Source organism: Solea senegalensis, linkage group LG3 (genome assembly GCF_019176455.1).
Source record: "Solea senegalensis isolate Sse05_10M linkage group LG3, IFAPA_SoseM_1, whole genome shotgun sequence".
In the NCBI taxonomy this organism is placed as follows: Eukaryota; Metazoa; Chordata; class Actinopteri; order Pleuronectiformes; family Soleidae; genus Solea; species Solea senegalensis.
The window spans coordinates 31,156,505-31,179,032 of record NC_058023.1 but is presented as its reverse complement, the minus strand read 5'-3'; the positions used below and the strand labels follow the sequence as shown (position 1 = coordinate 31,179,032).

The 22,528-nt window shown below is 43.6% G+C and overlaps 1 protein-coding gene across 2 annotated transcripts; it reads right to left on the bottom strand.

The window, feature by feature from the left end:
* Positions 1-10,838: 10,838 nt before the first annotated feature.
* On the bottom strand, positions 10,839-19,609 carry LOC122765989 (extracellular matrix protein 2). Of its 2 annotated transcripts, none has more exons than XM_044020544.1 (4): positions 19,527-19,609; positions 14,154-14,225; positions 12,534-13,968; positions 10,839-11,938 (listed from the first exon to the last, which is right to left on the bottom strand). In XM_044020544.1, the coding sequence occupies exons 1-4, from the start codon at positions 19,558-19,560 to the stop codon at positions 10,840-10,842; spliced, it is 2,640 nt and encodes an 879-aa protein (XP_043876479.1). In that variant the 5' UTR covers positions 19,561-19,609; the 3' UTR covers position 10,839. The 2 variants fall into 2 exon arrangements, with proteins under 2 accessions (XP_043876479.1, XP_043876480.1); XM_044020545.1 differs by lacking the exon at positions 19,527-19,609 and adding an exon at positions 14,909-15,087.
* Positions 19,610-22,528: the final 2,919 nt, after the last annotated feature.

Genomic DNA, 22,528 nt, shown 5'->3' with positions numbered 1-22,528 from the left:
AGCGCAGAGTCAGCATCTTATGATGGCACAACGGGGAATCCACACAAACGGGTGGAAATGTGTCAAAAACACTCGTGTTGTCAATCAAATAAAAATGCCAATGAACTTGTGATTTTTTTTTTTTCCCTTGTGGGATAAAAAAAATGAAAATAAAAACGGACAAATGTACACATACGGAATGATAAAGATTCTGCTGACAGTACATTTTTACCTCATGGTGTCCGGATGATCGCTAATGTCGATCATGTGAGAGTTGTGCAGAAAAATAATGATTCCAAGGACAAATGATGTCAGAAATATGCAACGTTTGGCTCGAGTCATGGTCACAAATCAAAAATAACAGAAACTCTAGGGTGAAACGTTATTAATATTAATTGATTCATAACTCAAACTAAAAAAAAAAAGACTTATGCACTTGCACGTGTGATAAACAATTTAGCGAAGCCAGTGTTTTCATTAGGTGCAGATTTACCGCGGTTTTAAACTGGAATTACGGCGAAACCTTAAGAGCACTTGAGTGGAAACATGCACGAGCTGTAAAACTAGTGATGCCTTCACCAGGTGATCCAAAGCTCCCGGGTGCCGTTTGGCTGAATGCGTCTGACCTGGGAAAGACATTACGAGCCAAACGCACCGCCGTGGCATCGTTAGCGCAGCGTGGCAGAGACAATCGACCTCTAACAAGGGCTGGTTTGTGTCCGATTGACACATACGTCTGACTAATGTGGTGATGACATGAGGTAAGAGACCGTTAAGTGGAAAAGGAGAGTAAATAAATGGTGACGTGTCCAGTCTGGTCACATTTTTTTTTATCCTTACACAAAAATACAGCGCTCGTTCGGTTGTGAGGCACAGGACGCCGGCTTGTAAACAAGCTAGCGGGCACCACGTGCAACTGCCATATTTCCATAATCCAAACGCAGCAGGAGAGCGGCGAAGGAAAGTTATTGTTTGTGCAAGTCAATGAACAGCTGGGAAACGGAGCTGAAATATAAATATTGTTGGTATCATGGAAAATGGCACAATATCTGCCCCCAAGTCATTCGTCGAGATTCGGCGTTCTCATCATTTCCATGTTGGTCCCTGAACGTCAACGGAATTAAAAACATGTTGTTTTTAATCAGGATTTACATGGATTTAAGTAGAATAATTCAGCCTTTAGTCAGACTTTCTGTTTCCACATGAAGTAGATTTCTTCGTCCCTCAGTCTCTGACAATGACGAAGGCCTGTGGTGAGAAATCGCTGCAACTTAAATGAAAGAGTCTAAAAAAGTATGAATAGTGTCACAGGCTTGTATGCAGTGAAACATGAAGCAACGACAAGCAATTAGCTTAGCTTAGCTTAGCTGGCTTTCCTCTGTGAACCTGTAGATTTCACTACTTTGTCTCTTTTTTTGACACTGCCAGCACACGATCCTGCATAAAGAGCCTATTGTGTCCAGTCGTTATACAAAGCTAAGCTAACTAGCTGCTGGCTGCAGTTTAATGCTAACTGTACAAAATAGGCGTTCTTTTGCAAAAAGAAAGTGGCCCGTTTCTACTCATTTTCTCTCTCATTATCATTGAATGGGTTTTATAAGGACATTAGCTTAGCTTAGCTTAACTGGCGCTCCTCCGTCCAACGTAAACACAACAAACAAAGCACCTTTTCATGGTCTGTGACCTGTAGATTTAACTACTTTGTCTCTTTTTTGGACACCATGAGGTTGACAACCAGGCAACCAGAGAAATCGTCCGAGTGGCCTGTTTCTCATGTTCTCTGTCATTAACATTGACTGGGTTTAATAAGAACATCACAGAGGCTTGAGGGGAGACTTGCAAAGCAGCTCTGCCTCCAGTTTTCTCCAAGTTTTAATCCACTGTACTTTTCAAAAGGGTTTTGTTGTTTTTCCACTCTGTTATTGCTCCAGGTAGATTCAAAATCACGGATGCAGTCGAGACTTTTATGGACGCAGTCAGGCTTTATTTGGCTTTTACCTTCCAGTTACAGTGGGACTCATGGCTGACTAAGTGTTCCCACTTGGTTATTACAAACAGACCACTGCAGGCCATATTGATTATTATCACTGACTCTGTATTTTACTGGAAAATCCCCGCCGACAACATGGGAACTGTCTCAACAGCTGACTCCTACAGGGGAGTATCATCAAATAAAGACCATTGCAATTGTTAGCACTGTATGGCTGACCAACTGACCGACACAGTCTCCCTAATAAACCACTGCCGTGTCTTGGCCACACCCTGTTTTGGCAGAAACTGTGTTGTGTGGGTGTTTACGGTCAAAGAGAACGTCAGCCATGAATTTGCGCCAAAGCGTTGGTTCTGATTGAACTCCCTTCATCACACCAAACACCTTCTTTGTATTATGCCGGAAGCCTGTTTTCCAGACAGACGGCACTGTTTGTGTCCCGTCCACATTTATCATTTGACTTGCCAGAGGAGAAGAAGCCCAACGTCCCTTTTCCGTTTATTTCTTCATGGTGTGTGGCAGGAACAGTATGCGACTCTGCGGAAGAGAGTGAAGGAAAACACCCAGGACGCGCAGGTCTCTGTTATTTACTTCTTGAATGTGAATAAAATAAATCTTCTATAGTTTATTTCTTCGCAGGGCAACTGTGATGGAAGTGTGTATAGGTGAGCGCACATTCCTTGCATCGAATACCACGCTTCCAACACTTTCACTCCCAGTGACTCAGTGATATCATAGCACAAGTATGAAGCCGTATCTCGATCTCCTGCTGCACATGCGAGCGTATGCGTTTGAGAATTCCACAACTCGCAGGAGGTGGATACAGGCGCGGTGACCGCGCTGTCGACGGTCAGAGTAGACGATGGAAACTTGCTCTCCAGCTCATGTAATGTGGAAGACACATGTTGACTTCAAAACAGTGATGTATACTCCTCTGGAGGAGAAGTGAAAGTGTTTTTTTTTCTACAGGAAGGGAGTAGCAGGATGGGGCAGAACAAGAGGATCAGCAGACGGGGGGGAGAAGAGTGTTGTTGAAACCAATTAGGTGTTGGCCACATCTGTTCTCCTCTCGACTCGTCCTAATTCATCTGTGGTCAGTGGCAGAGCAGCTTTTGCATGGAACGGATAAGATGTGGTCAGACGTTTTTTTTCTCTCCAGCGTTCTCATGACGCGCTCCAAGAACGCCTCGGCCCGCTCCAAAAACTTTAAACAGTCCATGTGTATTCCAGTGTAAAATGGAATTTAATATTCTTGTACTGGCCGTTTGTGGCGGTGTATGGCAGCGAGTCCGAGCGGCCGAGCCAACGACGAAGATTACTTACTCACTGAGTGCAGCATATCTGATCCAGAACTTCAGCCTGACTGGTTGAATCTGGATATTTCACGTCTCCTTCGAAAAGACCAGCGGGTCAGAGACATCGTTGAGTTTCTCTTGGACCGGGCGGCGTTTACTCTAGAGTCTGCATCCCATTCTTTCCACATACCTCCACACTTTCACGTCCAAGTTTGCATGGCGTTTCGGTGTCTATCCTGTCTGCTACTGATGGGAAAGACAACCGCACGGAAACAGACGCCCGGCCGCGATGTTTCCACCGCGTACACACGCGCGTCCGCGTCTGTGGCAGCGCGAGACGTTCACCGAGGCCGCGATACACTTGTCCGTATAAAGAAAAATGTCTTTTTTGAGACATTTGAGACAACCTCTTAATGTTTGGACTTAAGTCACAATCGAGGAGACTCGACGAGCCACACGGCATGAGATGTGGTGCGTTTGTTTCCATCATCCTGACATGCGTGTTTTAGACGAGAGGAAAGTTGGATGATATTTAAAGGTCCAGTGTGTGTGTGTGTGTGTGTGTGTGTGTGTGTGTGTGTGTGTGTGTGTGTGTGTGTGTGTGTGTGTGTGTGTGTGTGTGTGTGTGTGTGTGTGTGTGCCAATCCCATCTGACATAGGACTATGTCCAATTAACCTCTGCATGTTTTTGGACTGGGCCACACGGGTTGGTGTAGTGGTTAGCACAAGAAGACCCGGGTTTGAGCCCCGCTTGGAACAAGGGCCTTCCTGCATGGGTTAATGTTACCCTGTGCACTTAAGCTATCCATCGCCTCGGACACATTAAAGTATTTTAAGACACAAAACCAGCTGGAGTGCATAGTGAACAACAATATAAAGTTATTCTACAAAGCTGCTTCGGTTGAAATGCCAAATAATTGATGTGTGAATAGGAGAAAAAATGAAAATGAAAGTCATTCTTACACCAAGTATTCTAACTGCGAAAATGTTCATCAACACTAGGGGGCATCGTACTCGGGCTGTTGTTATTGTAATAACTCTGAAAGAGTCCTCAAACTTTGACAATGCATATTTTACTGTGTAAATTGGACACTCTAAATTTGACCCCCGGCTATCGGGGAACCCACACACACTCAGGGACGGACGACCTGTGGATCGTTGCACAGCTGCAGTGTTTGGCACCAGGTCACTGTTTCATTATAGCTGGCACAAATAAATCCATAAATCATGTTAACGAGCATGAGTTCTAGAGGGAGTCTGTTTCGTAAGAGCTTTTGATTCAGAAATCGGGCATCTTACTTTGCTATTTATAGTATATTAAGAGACAGTAGAAATCACCCATGTAACTTGTCCACCTTATCTTGTCAGGATCGCAGGATCGCATTCCAGACAATTTAGAGTCTCCAATTAACCTCAAACCAATCTGCATGTCTTTGGATTGTGAGAGGAAGCTGCAGTAAACACACACACACACACACACACACACACACACACACACACACACACACAGAAAGAAAGTGGTTTTTGTGAAATTCCAACCAAAAACCTTCTTCCTGTGAGGCAGCACCGTGCCACCCAGAGACTCGACATGAAGAGAAAACATTTATTATGAAGGATTAAATATTGAAATGAAATTTCAACCTCATATCCAGTCTTTATTCTTTTTTTTTTACAAATAAAATATGGCCATGAATGATCGTTTGATATCACAACTCGGCCACATCTGTTTTCTGTCTGCCACTTGAAGAGCTTGAAGAGTCACAGAAAGTGTACCGCGTCGCTGCCAAAGCGTTGCTTCACTCTGCTGACGCAGCACAGCAAAGATGCTTCTTTCCTTTTTTTCCCCCCCCCTTTTCTTTTGACGAGAGACACCAGGATATGTGTCGGTGTCAGAAAATGTGGAACTTGGCGTTTTAAAGCAGATTAAAGCGGGAGAGGAAGAAACAAAACATAAATCTAATCTAAGAGAACATTGTTACAGTGCACTGCTGTGATTTGAAGTATGGGGGCAATGTCCATCCATCCATCTTCTACCACTCGTGAGGATCATTGGTCACTATTTTACCAGTTATGCATTACTTTTAATTGGTTTTCAGAGCGGGTTTGTGCGTTTTTAGTATAGTTTTATGTAACATGGGGTCACAAAGATCATTTTTAATGGCAGTGTAACCAAATCTGAGCCACAACACGAGTGAATAAAACATCAGGAGTCAGATGAATGCATGCGTCTGTTTGTTGCTCTGATTTCAAAGCAGCTCTTTACTTTATGTGAATGATGTGTGATCAATAAAATGGCAATAAATAATACATGACGATAAGACTGAAGCTGTGGGCCCTACAATATCTGACCGAGGGCCACTATTGGCCCGCGGGCCGGACTTTGGACACGTCTGACTTGGATGAACCAACTATTAACGCAATTATTTACATGGCATTGTGCACAAAAACGCACTCCTTGTGTCCGGACCTCCCTTTCAGCAGCTTCCTAACCTCCTTCCCTCCTTCCCTCCTCCCTCACTGCTACGTACCTGCTGCGATCAGAGAACGAAATCACCTCTAATTTGCCACCACGTTGCCAGTGAGACAAATTCATTTTTTTTATGGCCGTCAAATTAGAGGCAAAACAGGAAGTGGCAGCTTCCTGTGCTGTAATTTGCTGATGCTGTTGCTTAGGTCCTGACTTGAGGGAAGATCTCTCAAGTGTTCTTCTTCATCTAATTCTTTTTTTTTTTTGTTTTTAAATGACTCAGCTGGGTTTTTGTTCACCCTCAGTACCGACTGGCATCGGAATAAAAATGGCAAACGGAGGGAACGACCGCTTAGGTAACGTCTGCAGCTCAGCACAGAAACGGCCTGTGTTCCAGTTGTCGGGCAAAACAGGAACAACCCTTAATTATTTACTTTAAAAGCCCATTTTCTTTTTTACTTTCACTGTCTCTTTATGCCACTATTTTTAGTCTCCCCCCGTTAAACACTTTTGTTATTAGCGACCCAGTTTCTCTCATGCAAACCTGTCTAGACGAGTGTTACAGCACAACAACACAGAGGAAGTGCTTCCTGTCGTCACCTAGTTTTATAGTATTTGGAATCGGAACCGTGAGAGAAGCGACAGTCTGCGTACACTTCATTAAACAATTAAAAAGAACTCCTCAGTGGTAGTTATTAGAAAGATGGACTAGCTCCAAGTGGGAATGCTGTAAAAGTGCTGTGTGGTTGTTGTTTTCATTCGTGTTTAAGGCGACACCTGAAGGCCTAAGGGTGTGTTTTTTTGTGTGTGTGTGTGTTCGTGTAAAGCCAGGAATTTCCAGGAAGTGAATGAGAAACATTAACCTTTTGACTCTTTTGTGGATCAAAAAAAGGGAATAAAGTCGAGTTCCATAAAGCTCATGCTGATGAAGACACAGCTCACAAACTCATTCCTGAGGTTACATGAAGGGATAGGTGTTTTAATTTTTGTGCGGATCGTTCCCGACAGGGCGAGCAGTCTATCCTAAATCAGCTGCGGCGTGGTTTTAATGAGGCAGCAGCAAATGACTGGGTAAGCTAAGTACAGGGCCAGAGATCCAGAGCAGCAAGAGGCGAAATTTAAGATGGGAATTTTCAGGCAAGATCTAATTTGTGCGTGAATAAATACTCATTTGGTTATAGGGGACCGCTAAATGTGTAAAAAAAGGGGGAATGAATTCAGACCGATGAGTATTATAAATATTTCACTGCTGGGACATTTTACCGTGTGGAATGTGGAGAATTCTCAACACCAGAGGAAATCTGTGTTCCAGGACACCGTAGACGGGTTTATTTATGACCACATTATGTGCTAGGGTAATCTTATCAAATTGCATAAATATGGACTTTTATAAATCATTTATAGCATGTGAATCGTAAAATCTGCAGGGGCCCCGAAGCGCAACCCTGTGGGACACCCCCCAAATTTTCCTCCCATTTAATCCTTTTAATACGGACAATTTAAAATGGAAATCGCCAGTGATTTTATGCAAAAAAATCATCTAAAATGTGACTATTTGATTCAGATATCTTAAGCTATGGAAGCCGTACTTGTTCCTGCAGATTTTTGCCACCTGATTGTTTGTTTGTTTGGTGTCTTTCCTCTATTAATTCCTTTCAAATGGCAACGTCTCACACCAAATGTGAATGAGGAGATATTGACCAAAATCAATCAATAAATAATAATAAGATTAAAAAACTTATTTACTAACTTGTACTTATTGATTCCAGGAGTACTCTAACTTGAAATGTGACAAATCTGTGGTAAATCCCTTTTCCTCTGGAAGCAGTTTGGTTCATAGAAAGCTGATTAAAGTGCATTTGAGATTGCAGACCAACACCGAGGGAACTCTTTACTTGCCATATTTGCACAAAACGAGGTCACTCACAGGCCCCCTGGTGGAGGTCAGAGCATGTGCACTGTGTGTGTGTGTGTGTTGACAGGGCTGCACCACAGGTCTTCTTTTAAGTGTGTGAGAAGATTTGAGTCTGAAGAGATTTACAACAGCGCAGCTTTTCTTTCTGCACAAGTATGTGATGATACAGAAACTGAATTATTGCTCCCGTAAGTGTGTGTGTGTGTGTGTGTGTTGTCAGTGTGAGTCCAGACCAGGATCAGATGATGGACCTTGTGTATGTATGTAAGAATGTATGTGTGTGTGAGGTTGTGTGTGTGTGTGTGGAGGTCCCTCTGGCTCCCATGGTTTCTCTCGATATCCCCTCCTCCCTCCCTCCCTCCCTCTCTCTCTCTCTCCCCTCCCTCTTTTGCTTCTAACCTCCTCAGTCTCACCCCCGTCCTCTCGGCTCAACTCAACTCAAGCGCCACCTCCCTCCCGCACATGCAATAGCAGTCTTGCTCAGAAAACTGAGGCAGGTTAACCCTTTGTCAGGATTCCACCGTATGTACTGTGTGTCCGAGTGAGGCCACAGTGGTGACAGTTTAGGTTTAAGGTATATTTGATGGGTTTTAGTGTTTGAATTATAGGAGGTGAGTGCAGTCAGATCCAGATCTAGATCCAGATCTAGGTGTGGGTTCCTTGAAGAAGAATATCTGCAGCTCATTAAACTCTTCAATATTCAACTTACGAGCTGCCGGCGACTTTATAGATGTAGTGGAGATGGACAACTTTCCAGCTCCATCCAGCTGCATTTTTTTTTGCAACAAAAGCATCCAAGAATCATAAATATGAGAATTGGACCGACAACTGAGAAGCACCACAGTTGGGTGTGGTTTTAATATCCTGTTCCCTCCAGTTATAATCCCCTCCATTTCTTTTCGGGATTCTTCCCTGCTTATTGAAGTGTGGATCACACCAGTTTTGGAAAAGTCTTAACTTAAGACACTTCTTTTATATCTCGTCATATTGTCACGTCCAGATGGGCGACGCACAACAACAGGCTCTCCTGAGAGAGCGCGGCAGTAAACAAGAGCCTACAAACAAACAAACAGTCTCGGTATCAAGGCTGCGTCCACGGCACAGGATACACAGACGAACACAAATAAATCCAACCATCTGCCAAACGACTTAAATGAGCACATGGGTTCAGACAGACTCTGTCAAGGGAGGGAGGGAGGGAGGGAGCGCCTCGCATGATGATTATTGTGTGTGTGTGTGTGTGTGTCGGTCCCACGCATGCACGCTTGTGCACCAGACGACAAGTGTGCAAACAGGTACCGCACACCCTGAGCCACCGTGTGTGCATATGTCCACACGACCTCCAGCAAGCATAAGAAGAAGAAGAGGGAGACAGAAAAAGGAGGAGGCTGCAGAGATTGTGGAGGAGCGCAGGTAGACGTGAGGTGTTGCGATAATGGGTGAGGGTCCTGCTGGACCGTAGGGAGGTGCTGGTGAGCTCCCTCGCCCAGTCGAAGCTCTTCCCTTCTGGACACGCACCGAGCCCGGTGGAGCCTGGACCCATCCTTGAAGCCCTTCCTCCTCCCCCTTCGCTCTCTCTTCGTCTTCGTTGCACCCCCTCTTCCTCCTCCTCCTCCTCCTCCTCCTCCTGGCACTCCCTCTCGTCCCCCTCCTCCTGCTCTTCTTCCAGGCCTTATGGGTGCAGTGCCACGCGCTGAGTGAACTTATTAGACTGCAGCAAAAAGAGAAAAGTGGAGGGGGGGGAAAGAAAAGCACCTCCACGTGGGCAAACGCCTTTTTCTCCTCTTTTGCTTTTTTTCACCTCAAATCACTGTCTCTTTTTGTTTTTACCCAGACTTCTTCTCAAGTTATTGCAAAAGAACTCCATACATTTGTCTTTAATGCTTCACACTTGTGTGTGTGTGTGTGTGGGGTGGTGCACACATTTCTCCATTTCCTGACTGGTGTGAGGAAGCCTTAAATATAACCTTCTTCTCCCCACAAAGATAAACTTCCCGACGCATATGCATTTTCAAGTGTTTGCCGACTGGAAACAAGTCAGACTCACGTTCTTGAGCGCTCTCCTTTTACTTACACACACACACACACACACACACACACACACAGCCTTCGTGACAACAGATTCCTTATAGCTTATTGCCATCTAGTGGCGTATTTTGTCACCAACACGTCATAGATATAGAGAATATTTGATCATTTTATAGTAACTCAGTGTAAATTGAAAGCCCTTTATTGTAACTTTACAGACCTTAATGCTATAATAATGCTATAAAGTATTATTCCTGTCATAAAACAGGACTTAAATGTACAATTGTATCGTGATTTATCACAGGTACACCCTGTGAAATGATCGTGTGACTGTGAAATCCTGGATATGTCTTTCAGATGCCCATTTTTCAAATGATTTTGGGGTATCAAAGTTTCAGAAATAAGAGAAAGTCTTTAATTCCCCTACACGTTGGACTATACAATTGATTTTAACCCAGTAAAGCGTGTTTATCACAGGAGTAATAATAATAATAATATAACTGAGTAAAAACAGAGAATTCACTTTTTTTCAAATTTAATTCCTATATGAATGCAATCTTTCTTTCACAAGGTGATTAGAGCTGCGATCAGTTTTTGGCAACCGAAAAACTATTATTCGTAGTATTTCATTGGTTTTATTGTCCATTTATTAAACGATGAGCTGCAATCTGACCCTCAAACATGAAATGAAGTCATTCTGAGGAAGTCACGAGGCATTGTTTGACCAGGGAAGACATTTAACTGAGAAAAATGACTTGATATGAATATAATCTCTCAAATATGGGGGTGGAGTGGCTCAGTGGTTAAGACCCTACCTTGTGTACCAAAGACATCATGGTCGCAAGTTCGATTCCACCCCTGGCTAATTGTGCTTGATTCCATTGTAAGTCGCTTTGGATAAAAGCGTCTGCTAAATGACATGTAATGTAATGTAATGTAAAAATATAAAGTTAAGAATAATAATTCAGTCACAAGGCAACTGAAAAACTGCATTGCACTTGTTGTAATGTCCCTTTTCATATGTATTCCAGTGAGTTAAACTGGCTAAAATGTAATAAATTAAGTCATATTGAGGATGAAGAAGGTGACACAAGGGTGAGGCCTGGACAGAACACGGTTCATTTCATTTTATTAATAATAAATACAGTAAAAATGTTACTCTCTCTCAGTAGAAGTGCACCACCTGGAATCCCCGTAAACATGTGAACGCCTGAGCGTCCAGCTTCCCCATGTCAATGAAATTGTGTTGCAGCTGCACGTGTACGAGTCGGCTGGGACTCCCACTTTTCTCGCCCCAGCAGAACGCATCGCGAGGCACAGCCTGGATCTTGTTGTGCGCCAGAGCGACCGAGCGCAGACCCCGTGGCAGCTGCCTGGGCACGTGGAGCAAGGTGTTGTGGCCCAGGTCCAACTGGTGCAGGATCGGTAACGTCCTGAAAGCACCGAGTGCAACTCTGGAGATCGTGTTCCTCGCCAGGCCCAAGTGTTCTAGGTTTTTCATGTTGCTGAATGCTGCTTTCTTTATTGAGGAGATGAAGTTTCCTTTGAGATTTAGAGTTTTTAGGGAGCTTGGAAGGTGTCGAGGAACTTGCTTCAGTTTGTTCCCTTCCAAGTTGAGGCTTTCTAAGAGGGTAGCGTTCAGGAGCGAATCCCTGACGAGGCCTTTGTTCGTGAGTGCGTTTGCACTCAGATCTAACACCAGCAGCTCTGCTGTACCGTCGAAGGCTCCACCACGAAACTGCTCGATGTGATTCCCCTTGAGATACAGCTCCTTGACGGACAGCGGCAGACCCAGAGGAACCTGCGTCAGCTGGTTGTGATTCAGGTTCAAGGTGCGCAGTTGACGCAGAGGAGACAACACCGCGTCGGGAAGAGACTCGGACTCACTCCCCAGGCTGTTGTTGCTGAGGCTGAGAACCAAAAGGCCGGGACACTGGGCCCAGGCCGCCTCAGACATCACCGCCAAATGGTTATCGTCGAGGCGAAGCTCCTCCAGGGAAGCGGGAAGGTCCGTTGGCACACCTTCCAGGAGGTTCCTCTCCAGGTAGAGGCGCTTCAACGCTGGGACACCCTCAAAGGCTCCCTCGATGGCACCGTCTGTGAGCAGATTGTTGCTCAGGACCAGGAACTCCATGGAAACGTATTGACTGAGCAGGTCCGGCTGGATGCTGTCGATATGGTTATTCATGAGCAGGATGTAGCGGGAATTGTAGGGAATACCGTAAGGAACTTTGTCCACACCTTTGTCGGAGCACTGGACCACTCTGAAACACAGGGGCTACATTTGTTACAATCAAACGTCTGGGACATTTAAAACCATTTTCAAAAGAGATCATAAAATGCTGATGAAGACAATCAGCTGCACACGACACTCTCTCTCTCTCTCTCTGTGTTTTGGAATTGAAAAGTTCCCCTTGAAAATGGTCAGAAGTGAATTCTACTGCTCAAAATAAGTTTGAGATATACGCTTCTTGTCCTGTATACACACCAACGCTTCCTCAGTCAGATCTGATAGTATTGCTTGACAGAGCCTGTAATAACCCATTTAAAGCTGCAGTGTGTAACTTATAAAGTGATGGTCACAGGAGGGAAGGCAGCGGCATGAAGGCCTTAGTGTACTTCCACACCGAAGTGTGTCGACCCTGGTCTGCTCGTGTGTCAGGGTCCTGTAGTATCTGACTTCACCATCGGGTGGCGGCACAAGTCTGCACACAGGGACCCAACACGCTCTTTCTGCACGGTTCCCAAATCTGGGCCTACCATGGCCCGAACAGCTGGTTAAGCAAGACTTGCAGCAAACGTTATTATCCCTGGTTCTCTGAAACACAGAGTCGTTCTTTCACAAAATTCTTCTCTTACCTCCCATAGCAGGCACACTCAGGTGGACAGTAATTGTCCATGAAGTAAGGAAAGTATGCAGGCGCGGTGACCTCCTCCTTCCTCTGGGTTTCACTGGCATTTTTCCTTTTCTTTTCCTTGGACTTTTTGCCACCTCTGTTGATTTTCGTTGGCCCCGTTGAGGGCGTTTTGGCAGCTGTCGGTCGCGGTTGCTCTGAAGGTTTGGGCCCTTGCGGTCGGGGAGGAGATGCTCCGGTGTCATTTTCCCCCGGTTTATTGGATTTGGGCCGGTCAGTGGGCTGTGTCGTGTTTGGTTCATGTGTAAACCTGACCCGTTTAGCTGTTGAGTCCGGCGTAGGATTTGGCTCCTCGCTGCTCGACTCTTTGAAGACCAACTGTGCTGCGTTTGGTGTTGGTGTTGCTGTGTGCGCGCTGGCAGCAAATGTACTCCCCGCTTGAACAACAGTGTTTATTTCTTGTGCCTCATGCGTGGTGTTTAGTTCGCTCCGCACAGGTTTAAACCATATTTTTTGGTCAATTCCTTCTTCTAAATGTGGGCCAGCCTTTGAGTCCGGTCGATTCTGCCCGCGGTGATGGCCAGGAGTCTGCAACACCTCAAAGAGGACGTCTTCAAGCAGCGAGACGGACCTCACCTCGCCAGGAACTGCTGTTGAGACTGCCGGGCTGGGTAGGGTGACAGCAGGAGGAAATGACTGAGGACTAACCGAGGTGTGAGAGCTGGGAGGGAGAGGGGAGACTGGAAGAAGAACTTGTGTGTCTGTAACTAGAATGCGTGCAGGGACGTGATGGTGCTCTCGAGGAGGGGGAGGCAAAGTGGGAGGATTTTGAGAGCGGGTGATAATTTGAATTGTCGCAGCCATCTTTGTCTCCGTCCCTACTTGAGCAGAGGATGTTCTTGACAAAGGAACTTGTGCGTGATCCTCATTTTCTCTTTCTATCCCTTCATTATGTCTTGCATATTTAATGTCCTCCCCCTTCTCTGCCATTTCGTCTCCTAAAATGGTCTTTTCATCCTCATAAGTGTCTCCTCTTGTCTCATAAAGACTAATCCCTGCAACGAGCTCGCTTTCTCTCTCCTCTTGTCTCAGCTTCTCATATTTTTCATCTTCTTGTTGCCTCGAATTAGGACTCCACTTTTTGGTGGTATCTGAGTGTATTGTTGAAGTTCTTGGTGAAACCAGATCCAGACCATCCTCTCGTTTCTCTCCCTCCCTTAAAATAGCACTTTGAGAAAATGTCTCAATTCTCTCCTCGCGTCCTCTGACGTCTTCGCCGTCTCCTCCTCTCTCCGCCACAGTCCTGACAGGTCTCCTCGCGGGGTTCGTCTCCAGACTCATCTCCTGCTTGTCCGTGTTTCCTCCGTGTTCCCTCTCCTCGGCTAAAATAGAAACGTCTCTCAGTCCAGACTGGTGCGTTCTCTGTGCGACGCCTGCTCCTGAAGGACAAAACAAGGACAAAGAAAACCCAATTCCTTTTTAGGTGTTTTTTCCCAAAAATACAAATCACGCTGAAGACTGAAGTAACTTGTGTCACAGTTTCCTTTTGAAAGGCCCATTAAATCATTGACATGTGAGTGTTTATGACCTCTTAATGGTTGTAAAGTCAAACTGTGGGACTTACTTGGCTGCAACGTGTGTGAATATCCAGGAACTGTGCAGAACAAGAGCAGGAGTACGAGCGCTTCCATTTTATCTAGAGGCAAATGTGGGGGAAATGCAATGGATTAGAACGTCTTTTAAATGCATGACACGGGAACCTGTTTTAGCACCTTGATACGTCGTCATTCTGTCTATTAATAGAAGAAGTGTCTTAAAATGTACATTTGAATTGAAATAAACCAGCAGTTTATTAAATGTTACTCTGATTAACAAAATGTACATATATGTACGCATGTATACAGATTGATGAACAATAATAAAGATGGAATGAATCACCTATGCTTAATCTAAACGACGTAAACCGTGCTTAATCCACATTTTATGAACTATAAAACACATTTGTGTGTATGTGCAGTAGATGCAAAAGAACTGTACTTTGTTGCATTTATGACATTTAAGAAGTGCAAAAAGACAACTTTTGTCATTTCTTTGGAGTAAAACTTTGAAATAAGTTTGGATTTTATATAGTTTATGCTTGAGAAAACCTGCTGTGGTTTCAAATGTCTATTTCTTTATGTACACATGACTTCCCGAAACATTGAAAACACTTTTATCTCTCACGTTGAGCCACCGCAGACAGACTCCTGCTCTATCTATAAGGCAACGGCTACCATTTCCATAACTCCTAGCTTCACATTAGCATCTGTATATGTTCACAATAAGCCGCAGACATTTCCTTGACAATACAGCAGCTTGATTTACGAGAGCAGTGCTTACCTACGAGCCTTGAGCCTCCTCCTCCTCCTCGCGTGTCGGAGTTCTTGAATGAATCACTTGTTATCCCCCTCGAGCCTTCACCTGTCCCTCTGCGTGGACGGAGATGGCCCCCCAAACAGAAATGTGGCCAACCTTTGAACCACCATTCATGCCTTTAACGGGTGCGTTTTCAGTGGCTGAGCCATAGTTGACGCTCCTCAGATGCTCCTGCACGTGGAGGAGAATTCTCACACTTACCCTCAACGTCACAGGAGTACGAGGGATCAATAGCAGGAAAGGGGAGGAGGAGGAGGAGGACGAGGGGGGGGACTTTCAGGAGACGGGTCAAAGGTGACCGTTGCTTTTATCACACAGGTTACTGTTTGCTCCGCTCAGAGGAGGCACATTAGCATCCAAGTGGTCGAGTGACAAGTTGCCCCTGGAAAATGCTTAACCTTTGACCCCCTTTGCTAATGCGTCTCAGGGTTCCTGGTGCTAATGTGTAACTTTGGGGACGTCTCTTCTACTCTGTGTTGTTATTTTCCTACTGATTTAAACGTCCAATGTGTTCAGATTTTACATCCTGGAGCAGACGTCGCCATGTTTTTAACGGGCAAACTACTACAGCTTCTTCTACAGTAGATGTTGCTGATAGTATTGCTTGACACTGCCTGTCTTGAGATTGATATTTTCCCTGGAAAAAAAAAACCAAAAAATACTAAACAAAGGTTTTGAGTACAAACAAATTGCTTTGTCTGATGTAACATTTATGACACAAAGATGTTCTAGGAGAAAGAAAAGAGTAACTTTTAATTCTATAAGAACTCTGTAACGTTTAAACGACTCACAAACACGAAGAAGTGTCCATAAAAAAAAAACACTTGTTGTTCCCACCCGCCCCAGCACTGCTGCTGTATACACACAAACGCACCCTCAACCAGGTCTGATACTGTCAGGTTACACCGTTTCTATTCACACAAGGTCAACACAAACGTAAAAAATGTGCAGTATCATAGTCTGGTTTAGTTTCATTTAAAAGCACGACGTCCATAGAACTGTTTTCAAAAAATGGAATCTTCAGAGAAAATCAAAATAAAGCTCTGAATCTGAAGTCACTCTAATTTAGAAAAATGGAAAATGCATGAATTTATCAAAAGAAAACGCAAACAAATAATCACTTAATTGTTATCTTTGAAGTTAAAATTGTGGACACTGAAACAGGAATGTTTTTTAATATACCTTTTTTTGGTATTTTCTTTTATTGCTAGTGCATTTATTGCTTGCTATGGGCTTAAATACATATCTAACTCATCATTTTGTCAAGTGTGGAAGTGTAAATGTATGAAAGTCACGTTTTAAAGCATGAAACACAAAGCTATATATACAAAAATAGAAATCAGACTGAGCTTCTCAGAGATGTAGTACCTGCTCTTGGCCACGGGGAGGCAGCACATACTCACGCATGACTGCACTGAGATTCCCTGAGAGCAAACAGAGCAGAGGCATCAGTGTGTGTTGTTTGTGTCTGTGGCCAAAATCGTTCTTCAGAACCATGACGACGACGACAACAACAACAGCAGCAGCATGAATAGTGAATGACAGTAAAATGCCTCTGACTGAACGGGAAACCCACAAAGAAAAGAAATCGGAGCAGGAGCCTTTTAACAACTCGCGCTGTGGCATCTCATTTCCTGTCAAAGGTGACGTAATGTGCAGAAGAGGAGGTGAGAGAGGCAGTGATAATGGAGGAGGAGGAGGATGTGAGATGGGGGTTGTTTTTTGTTTTTTTTATTATACCTGCACCTGTTGAGGGATAAAAATAACAGGCTATTTCAATATACACACACCTGCTGTGTATGCATGTAGTGAATGTGTGAGATTTTTATTCTCTCTCTCGGTTTATCAGTGTCTCAGGAGTTAATCGCTCAGGTTTATCATCTCTTGAGTCCTGTATTTGCTGCTGCTGTCCTCACAGGACAAATAATGACCTCCGTGGTGAAGAGGAGGAATCTAAAGGCCTCACAGTTGAGTGTGGAATTTGTGTGATCCTAAATGAGTCTAAGGCTTTAAAGATGGTTTAAAAATGCATAAATAATGCTCTGGATGCGCCTCGTCGTCCTCATTAATCCGGCATTAGAGCGCGACAACAGCCATGAACACTCGCTGTCGTTTTCACAACAGAAATCCATGTTTCTCGTCAGTTGTTGTTCTCTAAATCTATGAAAAGGGGAGTTTACTGTAACTGAATGTTTACATGATACGTGTCTTTAGGGGATGTTAGCACTCTATTTACACATAAATGCCACATTGACTGTGTTTTCCATGATAAAAAAAATGCAAACATGGAGTCGGCGACTAATTCAAACATCGGTAACATGGAGAAGCTAAACGTTCAATGTGATTGGATTGTTTGACATTGTTTTTTTTATTTACAGATTCATTTTACATCATAAATAAATGTTTTATTGTCAACAAATGTACCGTACCTCCATCAAAACAAACACTTTTATTTTGAAATTCCATCAAATATCATCACATATTGACACCCTTGATTTAAAGCAGCCACATCAACAAATCATGTTTGTAGTTAGTGGTAACGGTGCAATTTCAGTGTTTGTGTGCTGCGGCCACTGCAGAGCGTCTGCTGCGCTCTGAGGCAGGTTATTTTAATTGGACAGATAACTGATGACAGCATAAACGCCGCTTGCCCTGGAGCTTTTTTTTTTCTTCTTTTCTGGAGGAACACACACACACACACACACACACACAATCTGATTTACCATAAACAGACTAAACGTCAATATTATGAACCTGGAGGGCGTAAAAAGAAAAAACCCATGAAGGGCGGACGAGTGTGAGGAGAGGGAAAAAAACCCTGCCCCCACCAATCTATTCCATCTGCTCGGAGTCTGCCTGCTGCTGCAGTGGTGGCGGTGGTGGCGGCAGGGTTAACAAGGTCAAAGGTTGTAGGTCACAGACTGTGATCAATTTGTTGGCTAAGAGCATCGGGCACACACGTGTGTGTGTGTGTGTGGTGACGGACAGCACACGGTGGAAATGGACTTGAGAACATAATTTCCTCATCATTTTGCACGGCCACACCTTCACTTTGGGTGTTTACACTGTAAACAAACGCACTGTCCTAATATATGTGAAAAACTGGGTCAAAAAATGCTGACATGCATCTTCTAATGTGCAGTAATTGCACGGTGTTGCTGCTTTCTAGCGGAGGAAGAGAGATGCTGTACTCCTGCAGTGGGACTATAACCATTAAAGTGGTTAAATAAACGTGATATGTGATTTATAACTTAAAAGCTTGAATGCTACAGATTGTTTGATTCAATCAGAATGAAAAGGATTCTCTGCGTTCCTGGACACTTTATCATTCTGATATGTTTCAGTAAATTGAATGATCGTTATCGTGATTTACAAAGATTTAAATTATGTACTTTATTATCATTATCACCTAAAGTCCAAAGTTACTTTTCTTCTACGGCCGTTGCTGTGAATACATTATGCAGTCTGGTATCAGTCAAGTGAGGACAGACTAATCATTGACAAATACTGCCTGACCTGTTCAAACAGAGACAGTGTCACACAAGGGTAATATTATATTTCAAGATAAACTTTATTTACATAGCAACTTTTTTTTCCTACTTTGCTTACTTTGCTTTTCTTTCGTCCAAATGTTTTTTTTCCCGCCCCCTCCATTCTAAGCGCTGTTGTCTTAACCCTGTCTAGGATAACGCCACCAAATTAAACTTGCGTTTTTGTATAAGGACGGAGTTCGTGTGCGTGTCGGCGGGTGCACAAAGGGGAAGGGAAGCTGGGACAGAAATATGAATTTTGAGCAGAATTCTATCAATGAATTAACAGAGCACAACCTAAAAGAATGTATATATACTGTACACTTTTGCACGATTATCTGAATCCCCCATTTATAACCGCAAACCCGCCAATGTGAACCTGACTCTTTAAAATGAATGGAAGATGACTCTGTGATTTATCGCCCCGTTACACGAAAGCGGAAAACGCACCCGTGATTAATTGAGAAACCTAAAGTACAACCTTTGTGTCCGACACGGCAACCTTTCTCTGTGTCGTTTAGCTCATTACTGAGATTTGGACGCGTCCTAAATGCGCTCGTGCTCGCTGCAGGAACTTAGGCGCACACACGTGTTTGAGGCCGACGGTTTCTAGGGGCGACAACGAAATCCATTTAGCACTTTCCCGCCTTCAGCGCGGAGACGCATGAAAGCGTCTGACATTCGGTCGTCTCAGCGGACCACTGTAGCAGAGCGGCTCCCATTGTCCTGCAAATGACTCCATTGTTACTCCAGAATGACTCATATGTTGCCACGATCTCTATTTAGAGCATAATGATGATACTCCCCTGTGTGAGTGTGTGTGTGCTGCTTTATGAGGACCAAAGAAACATATAAACCAGGACATTTTGGCTGGTTCTCACTGCTTTTTTTAAGGGTTTTTTCAGGGTCGAGTCTTGGTTTTAGGGTTAGGCGTTTAGTTGTGATGGTTAACGGGCTTGGGTATGCATTATGTCTATGACAGTCCTCACTGTGAATGCTGTGCAAATGTGTATGTGTGTGTGTTTAACCAGTGACTATTGCTATCAGCTCACCATATGACACATGACGCAAGTGCCAGCTTGGCATATTCCAGTTGATCCAGAGTTCTGGCACACTAGGGTCGAGCGTCCCTGGCTGAATAATGGTCTGGCTCTTTCACTGATGGTTCTGAACGCTTGATTGGAAACTTCATTCACTCCAAACATGCCCTTAATTTATCCCGAACACACTGTAAGAAAACAAAAGAACAAAAACATACTCACATATGAATAATCTCCCTTTAACTCCTCTTTAGCCCTTGTAATGTTATTTCAGACTACTAGAACTAAACTGCTAACTAAACATGTTGTTTTTTTATTGTAGTAAACAATTTAATATGTGTCTCTTTAAATGATAGCAGAACAGCATCCGTGAAAATGTGTCATTGAAAATGCCTTTTTGCGTAAGAGATGTGGCTATTGTTCCTTTTTGTTTTTGGGGATTTGCACTTCCAGGCCACCGTAGCTGCGTAGACGCTAGTGATAATAATGCTACTAGCATAACATTCACATAAACACAGAACTCTATAAAGTACTAATCGACTTTAAAGAAAAACAACTAAAAACACGCACAATATAAAATAAAACACTAACCTTGTGTCGTCGTCAACCAGTTGCTAAACTAAACTCCTTTGTACTTTATTTGCGCTATATTTATCCACGTATTTTCTACTTCCGGTATTTTACCCTTTCAAAATAAAAGCGTCGCTTATGAACAGGCGAAACTACCACAGTAAGGATCACTTACACACTATTAAAACCAACCACCTTGTCTCCTTTGGTTTTATTCCACATGGACATGGCTGTTTTTATGATATTTGTTGCTTCTACAGTCACATCGTAAAAGCATCAAGGTATGTGGCTCGAAACAAAATGTACAGGGTTTATATAACGTTGTTATTGTTTCAGCAGAACACGCAGGGACACGATGAACAAACAATGTTTTGCTGCTGGGTGACGTGGGTCATTAAGGCCTGAGTTAACAATTCACCAGATCTATTAGGTAATCCGTCACAGGCTGAGGAGTGCCGAGGTCAGAGCGCCACATTTATTCGTTAATTCATTAATTCATTTATTTATCTTTGTTTATTCTCTCACTTGTGATTGCCCCTTTCAGAACAGCATAAAAGCATCGACTGATGTCATTTCTATTAAAAGTAATACTAATATTTGTTTGTCAATATCTCTGTAACATCTACTCGATGTTACAGAGAAATCAAAGCATCTTTTAGTTCATTCATTTTTATTTTTTTCTGGTCCACAGCATTTCTGTATGTTTTCTGCCCGGCAACTAATTACAGTTTTTGACAGTAATTTACATTGGAGATGCTGAAGCAGCAACATGTCACACTGCAGTTATAGTGTACGTATAAACCAAAAACAACCCAGACAAAAACAAAAGGAACATTTACGTTCATCACATGTTCAGGAAACACAACTGCAAAGTTTCTCACGTCTCAAATCAAAATAAGTCTGTGATGTGAAAGAACTCTTTGATTATTCTGAAAAACTTTGTATAAATCATACTTAAAATGAATACTTTCAGTCGTCTGACATGACACTCAGATAACTTCTATAGTTCTGTGTGTGTGTGTGTGTGTGTGTGTGTGTGGTCATGCATGGTGGTGGGGGGGCCCCCCCCTTGTTATTATGTCCTGCTGCTCTACAATAGAACAGCTGTGCTGAGTCTCCAGCAGCCGCTTCCAAAGAAGGCACGGGCTGCCTGGCAACTGGCCTCCCATTGGCCAACTTTCCACTTGCCTCTGGCCAATCGCACGCGCCGCACACTGAGGAAGTGAATGGGGGAGAAAAACACAACAGAGAGAACTGTGAGAAAGTTTGCCATGGCGAGAAAAAAAAAAAAAAAAGATTGAGGAAGCCGAGTGTGGGGTCGTAGAAACTCGTTGTAATTAGAAGCAAACATGTTTAAAAGCTCCTGTAATGTGTCATTAATTATGACCTTTATATATATATATATATATCTGTGCTACTCATGTTGACCTCTCGAGTGTAGTTTTCTACACTTCTATCTCAAAAACTTCATAAACTCAGTAAAAAGTCACATTGGATTCTTTAAGCCACGTTATCGAGTCGTTTTGAGTGACAACAACAACAAGAAAAAAAATGGTGACTGGGTCTATTGTTGTTTTCACAGGCTGAGACATGCCGCTGCACAAACCTGCCTTTCCACGGGCTTTGAGTGGGCTCTGCTTACTGGGGGGATTTGAGTCACATCTCCGGGGAATAATGGGTGTTTGTTTTACAGCGGCCGTGACGCATGTGGTTGCTAGATGTGAGCTCGGCAGACGAGAAAAGTGCTGGGGACCTGTTGTGGGTGATAAACAAGTGTGTGTGTGTGTAGGTGAGTGGGTGGGTGCTGGGCTTGTATACATCCTGTAATTAACAGTCAAAGCAACGGGCAGATCTCTATAAGAACGTTCAACAACACATGCATGTCTAGTCCTTCTCTCCCCGACGACAACAACACTTTTCACACAATTTCTCCTCCAAAACGACGCGACCTGGTTGAGAAGTTTAGGCCTTTAAGATGCGGTGAGAAATGCTGATTTAAAAAAGGAAAAAAGAAGAAACCAACATGTGCCAAACACTCCTGTAATTGCTGACAGAGACACAAGAGACAAACACATGGAATGAAAACACACCCAGGCACACACACACACACACACGGATCAACAATCATCAGTCAATGATCTAAACGTGTCATAACTCTGACCACCAGGGGCAGCACAACATCACAATTCTCACAGTAACGCACACAGACCAACTGCAACACTGTCAACTTTTATTTTACTGAATAGAAACGCTGCAAAATTGAAGCTGCAGTGCAAAGTGTGTTATTATTCCGTGTCAGCATGTGAATTTAACAATTTAGGCCCCTAAAAATTAAGGCCTTTTAGCTTTAAAATCACTAACAATTGCCTTGCCTACTTTTTTTTGCAAAGTAAAGCAAAACTAGCCATTGACTAATATTACCTCAGGCCTGCGGGACTGCAGCT